General features: G+C 39.9%; 1 protein-coding gene across 4 annotated transcripts in view; it reads right to left on the bottom strand.

Moving 5' to 3' along the window:
- PTPN4 (protein tyrosine phosphatase non-receptor type 4) overlaps window positions 1-17,884 on the bottom strand; it is a 209,023-nt gene that overhangs the window by 73,797 nt on the left and 117,342 nt on the right. For all 4 annotated transcript variants that reach the window (XM_088473641.1, XM_088473640.1, XM_088473638.1 and 1 more), the window contains 3 exons: window positions 12,937-13,025; window positions 7,878-7,941; window positions 522-694 (listed from right to left, as the gene is read on the bottom strand). In XM_088473641.1, coding sequence (XP_088329767.1) covers window positions 522-694; window positions 7,878-7,941; window positions 12,937-13,025 — 326 coding nt within the window. The remainder of the gene's footprint in view (window positions 1-521; window positions 695-7,877; window positions 7,942-12,936; window positions 13,026-17,884) is intronic.

Raw genomic sequence — 17,884 nt, 5'->3', positions numbered from 1 at the left:
TCCCATTTATTTTACTCCATAAAGACCAGCATATTGTGTGTGTGTATGGGGAAAAAAACAATAATGGAGGACAAGAATGAAAACTGGAACATATGTGTAAATGAAGCGTGAAGCAGTCACTGGTGTGTCCGGCAGGAAGAAAAAAAGTGAAAATCGGAAATGTGAATATCATACAGTTTTGTACTTATAGAGCTATGGGGTTCATATGCACGGACATCCAACCATTCAATATGGTAGCCAAATGTTGATAAACTTATATACACAGGTAGGAAGATAAATAGCATTGATCTGGTTGAGTGTGGTGATCATCAGTTTACCTGTTTTTCCATCATACCCAACACAAATTTGATTGTGTTATAAGGCAAACAGAGCCTACTGTGGTTGTTCAACCAAATTCTACCATGTGTAACCAGCTCTGGTCTTAGGATGCAGATTATCTTTGTAGGTAGAAAGATAATGGCAACTTACACAAGCTACAGGAATAGCCCAAATCAGAATGACAAAGCTATGTTGGCACTTACCAGTACCTGAACCTGGAGCCCAAAGTAAAATAATGAGCAAAGAAGTTCTTGTGAGGTGGTAATGGAGAGTCCAGACGGAAAAAGGTGTGATGTTCTACACATGTCTTCCAGACGTTCTTACATGCTCGGTAATTCACCATGTTAAACCCCAGCACGGTCTCCCGATACTCATTCTGAAAACAGATGAAACTGCCAGTCAGTAATCCACATGGGTGATACATGTGAGTAAGAGTAAGATCCAGCAAGACTCATTTATTCCCATCGCATGAAAGAATATAATTTTCTATGTACAGTAGTTCTTTCATACTGTATATGCACTTTCCAGTCTGTTTCAGACATGATATACAGTCAGGTGCATAAATATTGGGACATTGATAGAATTTTCAGATTTTGGCCTCTATTCACCACCACAATGGCTTTGAGATGAAGCAAACAAGATGTGCTTTAACTGCAGACTTTCAGATTTAATTTGATGGTAATTACATCCAAATCAGGTGAACGGTGTAGGAATTACAACTGTTTCTATATGTGCCTCTCACTTTTTAAGGGGCCAAAAGTAATGGGACTATCAACTCAAAAGCTATTTCATGGACAAGTGTGGGCTATTCCCTCGTTATTTCATTATCAATTAAGCAGGTAAAAGATCTGGTGTTGATTCTAGGTGTGACATTTGCATTTGGAATTAGTTGCTGTCGACTCTCAATATGAGATCCAAAGAGCTGTCACTATCAGTGAAGCAAGCCATCATTAGGCTGAAAAATCAAAACAAACCCATCAGAGAGATTGCAAAAACATTAGGTGTGGCCAAATCAACTGTTTGGAACATTCTTAAAAAGAAAGAATGCATCGGAGAGCTCAGCAACACCAAAAGACCCGGAAGATCACGGAAAACAACTGTGGTGGATGACAGAAGAATTATTTCCCTGGTGAAGAAAAACCCCTTCACAACAGTTGGCCAAATCAAGAACACTCTCCAGGAAGTAGGTGTATATGTGTCAAAGTCAACAATCAAGAGAAGACTTCACAAGAGTGAATATAGAGGGTTCACCACAAGATGTAAACCATTGGTGAGCCTCAAAAACAGGAAAACATCTAAAAAAGCCTTTACAGTTCTGGAACAACATCCTATGGACAGATGAGACAAAGATCAACTTGTACCAGAGTAATGGGAAGAGAAGAGTATGGAGAAGGAAAGGAACTGCTCATGATCCAAAACATACCACCTCATCAGTGAAGCATGGTGGTGGTAGTGTCATGGCATGGGCATGTATGGCTGCCAATGTAACTGGTTCCCTTGTATTTATTGATGATGTGACTACTGACAAAAGCAGCAGAATGAATTCTGAAGTGTTTCGGGCAATATTATATGCTCATATTCAGTCAAATGCTTCAGAACTCATTGGACGGCGCTTCATAGTGCACATGGACAATGACCCGAAGCATACTGCAAAAGCAACCAAATAGTTTTTTAAGGCTAAAAAGTGGAATGTTATGCAATGGCCAAGACAATCCCCTGACCTGAATCTGATTGAGCATGCATTTCACTTGAAGACAAAACTGAAGGGAAAATGCCCCAAGAACAAGCAGGAACTGAAGACATTTGCAGTAGAGGCCTGGCAGAGCATCACCAGGGATGAAACCCAGCGTCTGGTGATGTCTATGCGTTCCAGACTTCAGGCTGTAATTGCCTGCAAAGGATTTGCAGCAAAGTATTAAAAAGTGAAAGTTTGATTTAGGATTGTTTGGTTTGTCCCATTACTTTTGGCCCCTTAAAAAGTGGGAGGCACATATAGAAACCGTTGTAATTCCTACACCGTTCACCCGATTTGGATGTAATTACCCTCAAATTAAATCTGAAAGTCTGCAGTTAAATCACATCTTGTTTGTTTCATTTCAAATCCATTGTGGTGGTGAATAGAGGCCAAAATCTGAAAATTCTGTCAATATCCCAATATTTATGGACCTGACTGTAGATGTATTCAGCTTCCATTCAATAGAGCTACATTAAAAAGCTTAACAATGTCTAGATAGTCACCATATGGTAGACAGTCAATAGGTCGCCAGGGACAAAAGGTCGACATGGATGGAGAAAGACGGGTACAAAATGTCGACAGTGTCAAAAGGTCGACACTACAATGATTGACAGAAAATGGTGGACGCATGGTTTTTTTTTTTTTGTTAGGTATAGGCACTTACCGAAGGGTTAGGGTCTAGGAGGACCGGTTAGGGTTAAGCTCTTACCCCATTGGTTAGGGTTAGGCACTTTCCGGAGGGTTAGTGTTAGGCACTAGGAGGGACAGTTAGGGTCAAGATTAGGGTTAAAAAAACCAAAACATGTGTCGAACATTTCTGTGTCAACCTTTTGAACCAGTGTATTTTCATCCATGTCGACCTTTTATATGTCGACGGATTGACTGTCTACCAAGTGGGGTCTATCTAGACATGGCTTATCTTTTTCATGTAGATCTTTTATACCAAACCCGATGTATTAGCCATGATCAATTTAATTCTGTATAATGTGCTGCCCATCAGTTTTATGTATTCTGGCACAAGCCGTAAGTAGGGAATTAGACATTATTTCTGATCTGCATTTTGCAGGAACACTACTTTTGGCTATGACATGATTTCAAGGGGTGAATAAGTATTTATCCTTACAAATGTCCAATTAACCTTACTTACATCAGTGATAATTACAGATAATTATGGTCAAAGTAATCAACACACCATTCCCCTTTACCCCATTGACAAATATGACAAAAACATTGATCAATAGCTTTCCCATTCATGGCCAGAAATAGTTGCATTTCTGGGATTAATAAAAAAAAAAAAAAAATCTAAAAAGTTCAAAATCAGATCAGCATCTACTAGATGACAATCACGGCTGCAATTGGCAACGTATATGGTTATCTGTAAACTAAACTATCTGGGCTCTACAGGATCCATCCAAATACTGCCAGAATTCTATGCAGTTACCATGAATATAAGCAACAGTGAAGGGGCTATGGGATAACATACATTTGTTTGTACGCTGATATATATCACTTTAGGTGCTGGAACAGAATGGCATCAAATAAAGACTGATAACAGCATAGACAGAACCTTGTACTTTGTCCTCACTTTACACTCCTTTTTCCTGGTCTCACTGCAGCAGTGTGAACACTGAAGGCTATGTCAGGAAATGTGTTTAACCAAACCCATTGGCTTGTATCATTTTAATACTACATGTTTACCAGACTTTAAGGGTGCAATTTAATTCTGCATGATGGCTGCGAGGTGGCGACGATCCAAACATATTGCAGACCAATCACGACCATCAACACTGCAGATTTTTTCATGCAGTCTATGGAGTGGGCTAAAGTAATTCTGAGTAATGTATCCCAGCTACACATTACGACAGAACATAGCTCAAATTAAATTGTCCCCTAAGAATTTACAATAGGCGCCTAATATTGATTAGTGTACAAGGCCAAAGTTTTAGAAGTTTCACAGATATGGGCATAGGAAATTGGTAAAAAGGCATGATACTAACGCACACTTCAGGGATGCATTTTAAGTGTTTTCTAAGCTTCACGCTTTTAGCAATAAAATCTATTGTATTGGTAGTGTGTGTTAACCTATGAGAAATAGGTTGCGCTACAATCTTAAATGTAGCATAAGTGCTTTAAGATGCGATGGTGGGAAAGTGAAAATGTTCTATCTTCAATGCATTTGCAGGCAGTAATTAGCGGCTGAAGAGTGCATTAACACATATCAGACCTTATTTAACATTTATAGCAAAATATGGAAAAACATGCAACATTGAGGAACCCTGATACGGATTATGATAAACTCATCATACCAATAAATAAACTCTATCTTTGCATCAATATACATTCCATAGGATAATATGACAAAAACACAATCCATTATGGTTTGAAAAAAATAATTTCCTCCCAGAGAGTGTCCAGAGCCAGACAGAGAATATCTGAAGACAGCTGATCCCTATGATAAACAGACATTATCAGTGGTCAGGACTGTGCTTACAAGGTACTGTAGACTGAAGCGGTTGCCTAGGGCAGCAGTACTTTGGAGGAGTAACAGCATACACATTTGTATAAGAGAGCAGAAAGGGGCCGCCACATTGTCGTAGACTGTGATGGAACATAAGTCCCATTCAGAATCCAGACTTCCAAAATGGCTAGTAGAAGCCACTTGCGTGTGGGTTCCCTAACACTGACAAATCTGGCAGCAAGAGAAAAAGTGAAACATCATTAACAGGCAATAAACGAGATGGCTTCCAGCTTCTCGAAGCAAGTTCTTATCATTAATTACTCATAGATTGGCCACATACTGACAAAAGTCTCTATTGGGATCCCTGACTAGAGTAATAAAATGAGTGGCACAATTACACTTATATTCATCTTTCCAGCAGATCGGGGAAACCTAATCTGATATAATGGTAAATCCTGTACAGTCTCTGTATACTGAAGTGATCAATACTAATGTAGATAGATCAAGTTATTATTTGTGTATAAGTAGTATGAATATTTATCATGTCGGTTCTAGTACCAGACACGCATATAAAGAAATAGAACATAAGCTCACACTTGAAAAATTAAATTTCACGGAAACAGATTACAGGGTGCCCTCAAGATTTGGAGGGATGAAGGATTGGGTGGGACAGATGCAACCACAAACTTTAGTTATAGTCTGCATTCATTTTTAAGGGAAAATAAATTAGACTTACAAATAAGACTTGCTTTCTCTTTACTGCTTCACTGTAATAAAAGGAGACACTAGACTGCAACTGAGCACCACCCAACGACTATTATACTTCTGGGCACTGTGCTTAAAATGCAGCAGTTCCCAAATCACCTCATACCAAAATAAAGAAAATCCATAGGATGTGCGAGTTGTGGCTAATATTTAGCCAGTACACTCCCATTGGCCGCCACACAGCTTCCCCAGCCACCCTAATAAAAGTGTGTGTGTGTGTGTGTAACTCCTGAATAACACAAATGTAAACAACTTCGATAAAAAAAAAAAAGGTGGTTAGTTTAACAATGGTAGGTGTTTAGCTTTTACTAGATCTAAAGCAGTTCCCATGGAGTTTTAGGCAGTGGCTGGTGTGTATGGGGGTCCCCCCTATTATATGTAGAGGGCATTAACTATAGGTTACATTGGGCTACATATCCAAGACTATGGTGTAACCACTATATGGCATAATCTGGTAGATTATATTGCATGAACTATCAGTATCTACTCATATTTATTAACTGTTTCTTACATAGACCAACATATTCCGTTGCACTTTACAATTGGAAACATTGAACAAAACTGGGTAATAACAGACAGAGATATAGGTAGGAAGGCCCTGCGCGTATTATTATACACACATATATACACACACACGTTGAGTCTCCTATATCCAAATAATCCGAAATACGGAATATTTTTGGCATGACTGAGATAATAAAACCTTAGATTTTTGATGGTTCAATGTACACAAACTTTGTCTAAGGCACAAATTATTAAAAATAATGTATACAATTACCTTCAGGCTGTGTGTATATAAGGTGTATATGAAACAAATTAATTTCATTTCTGTACACAAACTTTGCCTGAGCCACATTATTGAAAATATTGTCAAAAATTACCTGCAGACTGTTTGCATAAGGTGTATATAACACATATATGTACTCTGTGTGTATATTTGGATCCCATTCCCAAGATATTTCATTAGGATAAACAAATATTCAAAAATACAGAAAATTCCGTTATTCAAAATACCCCCGGACCCAAGCATTTTTGATATGGGAGACTCAACCTGTGTACTAAAAAAAAAAAAAAAAATTATATAATATATATATCAAAATAACGCCGGCACTCCACATATAGATAAACTGTACATGCCTGGGTGCCCTCTGATGGTCCAAACAGGCCAAAAATATATGCATGCAAATAACAGCGGCACTCACAGGACTTGTAAAGAAGACTCCTAAAGATGATGCGGCTGCCGGGCGCATCGCTGCTGTAGTCATCTTTAGGAGGCGGGTCCCGTCTTGATGACGTCATTGCATCCGGTGGGAGACGCTGGGCAGGCTGAATGTTTAGTCACTATGGGATGCATTTCTGGTATATAGGTATGTATCTTTTCACTGTTCTATGGATCTTGATAAAAGTCGTTTGACTTACACGTTGAAATTGACCTTGGGAGTCTGGAGTCTTCTTTACAAGTCCTGTGAGTGCCGCTGTTATTTGCATGTATATATATATATATATATATATATATATACACACACATTTTTAAAGGGGCACAGACCATACACTAAGGTAGCCATGTTATCTGCAGACTATGCCCTCTCTAATGGTTGACCAAGCCTCTGTGGTGGCTTGCCACACCCATACCACTGCATTCCCACTGGGGCACCCTTCATGCCCCAGGCTGACATTGCCCATGCAAGATAACGGCAATCATTTTACATCATTAGTTTAACTGGATTCACTCTGTAGCTTTGTGACCAGACACAATTTAGGATATTTATTCTGTGCTGGTTAAACAACAATAATTTATATGGTAGGGTATACAAGAGAAATGTATAGTTTTTTTTATGACACACAGAAAAGCACCATTGGTATCATTGTAAATTTTATTATATAAACTTAAGGTTAGGCTGCAGAAGGGGAGGCTAAGGTTTAGGGCTTAGGTGACAGGAGGGGAGGTTAGGGTGAGGCACCAAGGGGAGGGTTAGGGGTTAGTAATGCTCACCGTTGGAAGCAGCACAGGATCCGCTGGAAGTCATCATGACATAACTGCTGGAGTGGCCGGACCCGGTAAGTCACCACTAGACCATCAGGGACGTTTTGTTGACATTTTAATCATGCCGACATTTCATGAGGGTCGACATAATGAATATCGACATGCTACATGTCGACATTACGCCCATGTAAAAATTCTTATTTCGACATTATGAAAGTTGACAATATGCCACACCCTAGTGGACATTATAAGAGATAGAAGAGTGTGTTTATGTATCTTTTATTTAAATTCATTTTTAAATATACTTTCTTTGACTTTCACAAGATGGTTACCCATGGTGTCAGAATAGATCATGGTGCACATATCAGTTCCAGCTGAAAACAAACAGGTGCTATTCTGTATTATTTTTATACAGAGCTAATCGGGGTCTTGTTTGCTATCTCCTGCAAGGGAACCCCAGGGGATCACCCCTGTATATAATGAACTATGTACAAATCTTCAAGTGTGCAGCTGCCACTTCTAAGATATGTGAAAATGCAACACATAAATGAGGCCTTATACTGCCCACCATAACTATACAGGATAAATAGTATAAACAAGTCGCTGGCATTACTTACCAGTTCTTTCCTTAGCTGAATAAAAAACTGTTTGCACTTGAATGATATTTTTACGATCTTCAACCTTTAAATGGAAAATACAGAATTAAATGTTAAGAGCACAGAGAACAAAGTCACAAATTTCATACTGGTCTCATATTTCAATGTCATCAAGTCTCTGGGTTTCTACTGGGAGATTACACGCATAACATAATTATGGAGGCCTCAGGTTCACCCTGGCCATGGTTCTCTAAACTGGTGTCTGACGATTTTGCCAAGCAAGACTTAAGGGTTGGGTACTGGATGCCGATGTTCGGGATCCCAGTGGTTTTTATGGCCAATAACAATTACTTTAATAATAATTTAACTAAGAGAGTTCTTTTTTTCAATGTGCTCAGACTAGTAATAATCAATAATCAGCAGCGGTAAAACAATAACAATGTCTGACAGTAATGTAAATGGAGGCAGTTTTCTCTTACTGTCTGCGCTCATCCTTGATTCCCCCCTGCACCCCCCTCCAGGCACAGATGTGATGTCCCCTTGACTTATTTTCCAGCTGTATTGCCCCTGTACGAATTCAGTGACCTTCACTGACTAATGAAATCCTGTTTATTTATAGCCTGAAGCTGCTGGACCATAGAAACATTAGTCACCTGGTGAATTTTATTAATGTCAGAAAATCTCCTTCACTTTTGTGGCTCCTGGCAGAGGATGTGTTATTTTTACAGAGAAACCAGATTCTCATTTATTCTTGGGCACACATGAAAAATTGATTTGTATCTATGCAGCGCTCACACCTTTCTGGATGGCAATTCCTAAAGGAAGTGGCAAAGTTTGTTCATATTGTCCCAGAGGTAAATCATGATAAATAAATAAGTCAGTCTGCTAGCTGAGATGTTTGAAAATAGTGAGCAAGTGAATAGGCAAGAAACATTACTTTGCCACATTATTTCAGTTATATAAAACTTATGCTTTATTATTCTAGTCCTTTAATTAGAAATGTTACAATAGATAAGTGCTGCAATAACTTTCTGAAATATACAATGAAGTGAGCCTTTCCACAATGTAAATGAAAGTAACACTGCACATATTAGGGCTGGGTGTTGTATGCAAAATTAATTGACAGTGAAAAAAAGTCGACATTTATTTATTAACAGTTTCTTATATAGCGCAGCATATTCCGTTGCGCTTTACAATTGAAGGTCCACTGGTTCTGAATGTTGACAGTCAATAGGTCAACCATCATTCTGAAGACATGTATTTAGGTTGACACTTTGAAAAGGTTGACATTTAACACACTGACATTAAAATTTAGAATTTTTTTTTTTTTCTTTTATATTATAACCTAACCCTAAAAATCATGGAAAAAAATATGTTGACATTTTAGTGTCGGCATGTTAAATATCGATCTTTTGAACGTGTCGACCATTTAACCCTATTAACACAAAAACAGAATGACATCCGGCCTAATGACCATGTCGACCTTCAGAATGAGTCTACCTTTTGATTGTCGATATTTTTAGTGTCAACCAATCAACCGAATACCTTGGGACTTATGTGACAGATGGGTCTTCTCCAGTATATTTACAGAAATGTCAGAGGATGTCACATCGTTACACATAGCGTGAGATGCACTAAGCCTTCTAGAGTGATAAAGTACCAACCAGTCAATTTACAGACTGTTTGAAAAATGACAGTTAGGAGCTGATTAGTTGGTACTTTATCACTCTTCAAGGCTTAGTGCAGCTCCCCCATAGTGACCAGCACTATCCTTCTAGGGCACTGTAGGGAAGCTGGAAGCTTGGATAACCAGCCTAATCGATGTGACATCATCACACTTGTAGATTTAAACTCAGTGTAAAGCTGTATTGATGGAAAATCACCTCTAGGTGGGGCTGACACAGAACCCACCAAGAACTAATATATATATATATTAATAACAGAAGAACGACTTTAATGAGTGACATATCTATGATGCCGTTGTCTGAGCAGGGCACATCATATACCACATTAAAAGGTCTTGGTCTGTAAATTTGCTAAAAAATATTGGCGTTGTAATTGGTAGCTTTGTTTCGAATTTATGTGGAAAAGCGTCTGCCCGCCATTTACAATGCATCACCATTGTGCTCTGAAATGGTGTCAATTACTGAACTCTCCCTGTGCACCTGTTGGGTGACTTGGAACATGTGGCCTGCTGGGTTGTCTGAAAACTGTGAGACTTATTTGCAGCCACATATAGCGTCTTGGAGGGACCTCAAACACCAACTGCTGTGTTATTTCATTATTCACTTCACCTCGCATTGTTTACACCAAACATGCCTAGAGACCGGCCTCAAGGACGTCGACATGGTGAAACCCTTACAAGTCGCCCAGAGCACGCAGTTCAAAGATCTTAACGTATAACAAGATCAACGCCGCTTGCATTGATATGACATATTTGCCACAATACTACTCTTTGGGTCTTATGGACGTGCAATGTGTGAACTGGTTACAGAATTAAGCAGACATGGAGACTGATTAAGTAAATAGTTAAATTTTACAAAATATTACATTTGTCTTATGTACGTACCGTACAAAAAAATCCCACTCTATTGCACAAAACACACTAACTTTTTGACTCAATAACCAATAGGGTAAACTGTCGTAATCCACACAGCAGTCAATTAAGTAATGCGCATTTTGCACAAAAAAAGGTGTGGTTCCCCTCCTAGCGCTCCCCTAACACCACATGCACATAGGTGATAAGGTACAAAAAAGGATAATCACCATAAATCAATTCCACTGGTTATGGGAAAATGTAACCATGTAGATGGATCTTGCAACCTTATAATATATATAAAGCATGAGTGTTCCTTATCCTCCAATGTTTTCAAACGTTGGTCACAACAGGTCTCACATATGGGGATATAAAAGGAATACAGACATAGTGTAGATCCAAATACAACAAAATATATTTAATAATAAGTAGCACTCACAAATTACAGATAAAATTTAAGCATAATAGCATCCATTCAACATGACACAGCAGCAGCATGTACGTGACCTTCCTCCTTGGATTCCTTAGATGATATAAGGAGGGCAATAATACCTGCTCCGGATGCAGTCTAATGCCCAAAGGTAAATCAGGTACAGCCAGACCTCTGTCCGTGATGGATGTCGTCCTTAAAGCCTACGCTTAACGCGTTTCAGACCTCTTGATCCTTCATCTGAAGCGTGTTTAAGGCTCAATATTTGTAACATATATATACCCCTCCTAAATGTAATACCATAGCGCTTCAATTACCGCTAATCGGCACTGATTAGTTTAGCACATGCGCAGGCACATTCGTATTCCGGAAACAAGATGGCTGTGCGTTCCACTTGACAGGAAGCAGTCATATCATGCGTTCCACAACCTCCGTGGAATCCAGAAGTGGTAGTTTTGTTATGTTCATATCCCGGAGACAAGATGGCTGTGCGTTTCACTCAACAGTGTATATATTCGATCTACGTTTGAAGGACTAGATAAATAGACTATAGATGGCCTTTGAAATATAATAAAATTGTGATTTCTGGATTCACGGAGGCTGTGGAACACATAATATGGCCATTTCCTGTTGAGTGAAACGCACAGCCATCTTGTCTCCAGGATATGAACATAACAAAACCACCACTTCCGGATTCACGGAGGTTGTGGAACGCATGATATGACTGCTTCCTGTCAAGTGGAACGCACAGCCATCTTGTTTCCGGAATACGAATGTGACTGCGCATGTGCTAAACTAATCAGTGCCGATTAGCGGTAATTGAAGCGCTATGGTATTACAATTAGGAGGGGTATATATATGTTACAAATATTGAGCCTTAAACACGCTTCAGATGAAGGACCAAGAGGTCTGAAACGCGTTAAGCGTAGGCTTTAAGGACGACATCCATCACGGACAGAGGTCTGGCTGTACCTGATTTACCTTTGGGCATTAGACTGCATCCGGAGCAGGTATTATTGCCCTCCTTATATCATCTAAGGAATCCAAGGAGGAAGGTCACGTACATGCTGCTGCTGTGTCATGTTGAATGGATGCTATTATGCTTAAATTTTATCTGTAATTTGTGAGTGCTACTTATTATTAAATATATTTTGTTGTATTTGGATCTACACTATGTCTGTATTCCTTTTATATCCCCATATGTGAGACCTGTTGTGACCAACGTTTGAAAACATTGGAGGATAAGGAACACTCATGCTTTATATATATTATAAGGTTGCAAGATCCTTCTACATGGTTACATTTTCCCATAACCAGTGGAATTGATTTATGGTGATTATCCTTTTTTGTACCTTATCACCTATGTGCATGTGGTGTTAGGGGAGCGCTAGGAGGGGAACAACACCTTTTTTTGTGCATGATTTGTTGAGTAGTGGGTGTTTACTCTATTGTGTTTTCATCCTTGCTGCACCCCTAATTTTATTGCGCACCCATTATCAATATAATTCTTACAAAGTACATAAACAAATGCGCATTACTTTATAAGGCGCTGCAGAACCTTTGTGGCGCTATATAAATAAAGGAAATTAATAATAATACACAGTCATATTAGAATTCACAGCTTACTTCTTCCAATTGTTTGACAAGCACTACTAGTCCTTCATACAATATCTCCTGGTAGGAGCCGGCCCCAAATAAAAATACTTCCTTTGCTTTCCCTACACATCTGTAAAGCTTCTTTACAATGTATCTCCATCTTACACCTCAGCCCTCACCTCCAATTACAAACCTACAAAAACCTTTACTACAGATGGTAGAGAATGTGGTCAAACATCATGTATACTACATGTATATACCACCTTTACATTCCCATCTACAAAACTTTACATTCCTATTTACATAGCTATAGAACAGACTGTAGAATTGATAGAACTGGATAATGGATACAATTTATACCACTGATAAAGGTAATTTAGCAAAGCTTATATTCATGGTCATACTTTGACTATAAGAAAGCAGGACGGTAGAGTATCACAAAATAAAAAAACAACCTGATCATTTCCCATAATAAAACAACAGCTATACAATAAAGGCAAAAAAGGCAATCTTCTTACCATGGAAAGGTGTTAATGCGTACCCTGTTTTTATAAATTACAATTCCTCCTGACATAACTCCAACCAGGATTTCATTGCTACTTTGATCCTGTAACATAAAAACACACACGGTTACAACACTGAACTTTTAACTACACAGAAAAAAAATAAAAATAAAATAAAAATATTTTATTGAATATATATTGATGTAAGCAGAAAAATAATTTTGTCAATTCTGGACTAAAATACATGGATCTAGTCACAGTCTCCCCAAATATGCACCTCTTTATGGTAGTGGAATATTACATTATTTGCTGACTTAGCAGAATACTTGGCTGTCTTCACCCATGTGTTTCCCTCCCCCCCACACCCATTTAATAATGGAGTTGTCCAGTGGCGGCTCCAGATGTGGGTCTGCAGCGCAGTCTGAAAGGTGCACACACCCGTAACGATTTTTTGAACAATTTGTCGATAACTACGTCTTTATCGTTAAAAGAAATTCGTTCAGTTTATGAGTTATAACGATGAACGATAATCACAAATGCGCACTCCCGTTTGTAGTTTTCGTTCATCGTTCATTTCAGACTGTCCAACATGACGATTTTCATTAAGGGAAGGAACATTATTTGTTAAAAAAATCGTTCATTACACTTCAAAAAATTGTTCACTTTTTCAAGGGACAATCTGAAAGAAAATGTGACAGAAAATATGACAGAAAATGGCTGGTTACAAAGTGTATGCACCTTAAGATTGAAATAGGGGAGCCACACCAACTGCCATTTCACACACTGCCACACATAGATGGCCGGGACTCACTGGCAGTTGGTGTGGTTCCCCTATTTGAATTTTGCACCCACTGGAGCTGTCCAATCAGCAGGGTAATTTATGGAATGTTTGTTTGTAAATATCTAAAGATTAGTTCAGCTAGACTGGCCAACTGAACGATTTTCATTAAGGGAATATGCAAAAATTGTTTGTAGTTCAAAAAAATCGTTCATTACACTTAAAGCTGCATACACACACAACGATTTTGTTAACAACGATTTTCTGTCAGATTATCTGATTTTTAAAAGTGCAATGAACGATTTTTTTGAACTACAAACGATTTTTGTATATTCCCCTAATGAAAATTGTTCAGTTGGTCAGTCTGACTGAACTACAAACTACAAATGTGAACGCGCATGAACGAAAATCGTTCATTTTAACATTGTTTAACGATAATTGTTCAAAATATCGTTGTGTGTGTATGCAGCTTAAGAGTTTACACTTTCATAATGCTCAATATATCACAAGAAGCACAATAATAAAATCAACTTTACTCATGATTCCAGGAAACAAGATTTCATATGTGGAAATCATCATCTATTACACATTACCGGTAGTTTAAAAAAATAAAAAATAAAAAGAAAGATCAGATGTGCATATACATTTCTCATGTGCTTTGTAAGTGCATACTCTAGCATGCTTGTTGTTTGACATATACTATAATCCCTGTTTAGTTAAAAAAAAAAAAAAAAATCATACGTGCAATATCCTTCTACAAATAAGAATTAACAAGTCATGCTCAAAGTTACACTTTGGGAAATCAGTCTGCTTAAATCTTCCCTATATTACAGAAGGAAAGTGTTTTTTTTTGTAACAATGGGTACTGCGATGTGGCAAAGGGGAATTTGGTGCAAAAGTCATCAACATCTTGTGACTTTAGTTCGATTACATCTAAAAGTTGCAGATATACTGCAGGATTTACGTCACTCTCTTGAGACGCAGGAGTTAGACACTACAGGGTGAGATTTTAAAAATGCATACAAAAAAAATTAAGAGAAAGTAATCTCTTTTCCACCAAAAACCCGGGTCCGACCTGGGTTTTCAGACATGGGGCCTGATTCAGAGCCGGACGCTATTTGCGCTCGCTCGTCCAGAAAAAGGTGCTGGCTATTTAAATTAACCGTTCGCTCTTTGCGGTCTGTTCACGCCTCTATGTCTGAACGAGCGTACGAAACATGCGAACATAATTAAAAAAAAAACGCCCCCTGGCCGCTCGCATCATACGTCATGTCCACTATATATTAGATTAATCGAGTACATCGGACGGCGTATGAACTGCTCGCTATTCTTGTGGTTGGTTTTTCCTACCACAATCATGCGAGCAGTTCTAACTATAAAAAAACCAAGTGACGTGGGCAATGACGCTGCTTTGTTAATTATGCACACCCTTAAAACGCCCGTTTTGACCTTTTAGCACGCCTGCGTTCGGATCTCCACTCCCCGTTTTCAAGCACCTTCCCCTGTTACCACCCACAAACGCCTCATTCTGTCACTCAAAATAGCAGGCATTCGCTATTTAGCGAGCACACGATTTTCGGCCGCACTGACTGGTTCGCGCATGCGTATTAAAATCCGTACGCATGCGCAGTTGTGAGAACATCGGTCGGAACGAACGAGCGGCCGCTTACGAGCGGCTCTGAATCAGGCCCATGGTTCCAACCCAGGTCAGACCCAGTTTACACAGCACCATCGATCTGGGTTATTCTCAGGTCAGCCCCATTCACACTGAACCTCGGTCTGCCCTACTAGACTTGTGAAGTCAAAAAAATTGGGAGTTGTCTGCTCCACACCCACCAATCAGCTCATTTTAGGCATGACCCAGGTCGTAGCTACCTGGGTTGGACTGCAGGGTCACTTGACCCGAGTTATTTTTCAGGGACCCTTTTACACTGAGCTGCGACCTGGGTAGACCCAGCGAAAACCCAGGTTTTTGCTCCGGTGTAAAAGGGGTATTATAGTGTCAGAGGTGATGTCTGTACATTGCGTCAGGTATTTACCACAGGAATCCTCTACAAGAGCAATGGGATTTCTCCTGCTCTGATCAATTAAACAAGAATGACACATAAAATTCAAAACAGGGCTATAGAGCGATCACGAAACACTGTTGTATGGGTTAATAACACACACACACTTCATCCAGTGAAGGGTACTGGTCCCATAGGTGTCCTTGAGATGAAGGAAAGAACCTGTCTGGATAATTAATATGCAACGTCCAGTGAACGCAACAGGACTGAACCAATATCCATGCATGTGTATCTGGTATAGCAACATATTGTACACAAAGGCTTTCAGCACACCAGATTACTATCATTTGAATTATAAACAGTCCGCTACTTGTCAGAAGTATAATGAAGCAACTCGCATCAATTGCAATTCTAGCCAGGTGGAATTACAAGTATAAATCAGTAATTTCTTGCAGTGTAATTTCTGGAAAGATTAAGGTGGAAGATTTAAAAATGACAAGAGCCACTCATAGCAAATAATTTACATAACACGAGTAACCATGACACATTCACAAACAGCACAAAGTATAAAATAACCATATGCACAGAAGCAGATCTGTTATATAATGGGCCTAATGTCTGTCTAGACCAAGCCCCGTCACCTCCGCTCACAGTTCGAACTAGCTGCCTGCCAGGACACAGCCACCCCCCACCCAGCTATCACTGGCTTTCTGCCAGAAAACATTCTTACCATATTCCCCTCACAGCTCTCATTGGCTGATTGCCAGGACACAGCCCCTCTCCCATTACAGCTCTTACTAGTTGCCTGAAAGAACACAGGGGGTCATTCAGACCCGCTCGCGAGCGCAGGATGCTCGCAAGCGGGTCGATGCTCCCCCACTGCGCACCTGGCGAGCGACTGGCTCTCCATCGCTCCGGGTCTCGCACCAAGACCATCGCGACCATCATCATGGACGCTCGCATATGCTGTGGGTGGTCAGGAGGCCGCTCCATTTTCATGGAGGACGGCACAGAATCAGGCCCACAGCCCCCTGCCACCTCCACTCACAGCTCTCACTGGTTGTCTGACCGGATATAGCCCCTGCCACCTTCCCTCACAGCTCTCAATGGCTGCCTGCCAGGTCACAGCCCCACTCCCAATTACAGCTCTTACTAGCTGCCTGCCAGGACACAGTCCCCTGCCACCTCCACTCACAGCTCTCACTGGTTGTCTGACCGGACATAGCCCACTGCCACCTTCCCTCACAGGTCTCACTGGCTGCCTGTCAGCGCACAGCCCCTTATGACGTCTCTACCATAGTGCAGAGAAGCGGTGCTTCAGGTAAGTACAGTGCTGTGTGTCATCACTATGTGTAAGGGGCACTACTAATGAGAGTATTGCATGTGAAAGGCACTATTATTACAGTGGCCATTGAGTATAAGGGGCACTACTGTGGGCATTGAGTATAAGGGGCACTACTGTGGGCATTGTGTATAAGGGGCACTACTATATGGCATTGTGTATAAGGAGCACTGCTATGTGGCATTGTGTATAAGGGGTACTACTATGGCCATTATGAAAAAGGAGCATTACCACTGAGGCATTGTGTATAATGGACACTATCACTGCGGCATTAGGTGTATAAGGGGCACTACTACTGTGGCACTATGTATATAAGGGGCACTACTGTTGTTGCACTGTGTGTATAAGGGGCACTACTATTGTGGCATTATGTGTATAAGGGCCACTACTACTGTGTGGCATTAATTTTACGTGGGGCACTACTACAGTGTGGCGTAACGTGAATAAGGGGCAATAATGTGTGACGTAGTGTGAATAAGGGGCAATACCATTTGTTGTACCGTGAATAAGGGACACTACTACGTGGCGTAATTTGAATTGGGGGTACTGTTGTGTGACCACGCCTCTTCCTTGTGAGACCATGCCCTTTTTGTAGCTCATGCCTTCAGCGAGCACTGTCCCTTTATTAAAAATGGAGGGAGTAGCAGGTGATGATGTTTTGAAATCCTTGTTATCATTTGTTGTATCCATTTCATATAAAAATAAATATATTTATTGGGACTTTCTTATAATTGACCTTCTTATAGTTGATAAAACTAAATAGTGCCACCCATTACACGATAATTGGTCCAGAGATTTTCCTGATAACGTAATTTCTGCAGAATCACTGATCAGCAT

Source organism: Taudactylus pleione, unplaced genomic scaffold (assembly GCF_031769625.1).
Source record: "Taudactylus pleione unplaced genomic scaffold, aTauple2 ptg000138l, whole genome shotgun sequence".
Classification (NCBI taxonomy): Eukaryota; Metazoa; Chordata; class Amphibia; order Anura; family Myobatrachidae; genus Taudactylus; species Taudactylus pleione.
Note: the sequence above shows the minus strand (reverse complement) of the source record. Positions and strands in the feature narration are given on the sequence as shown.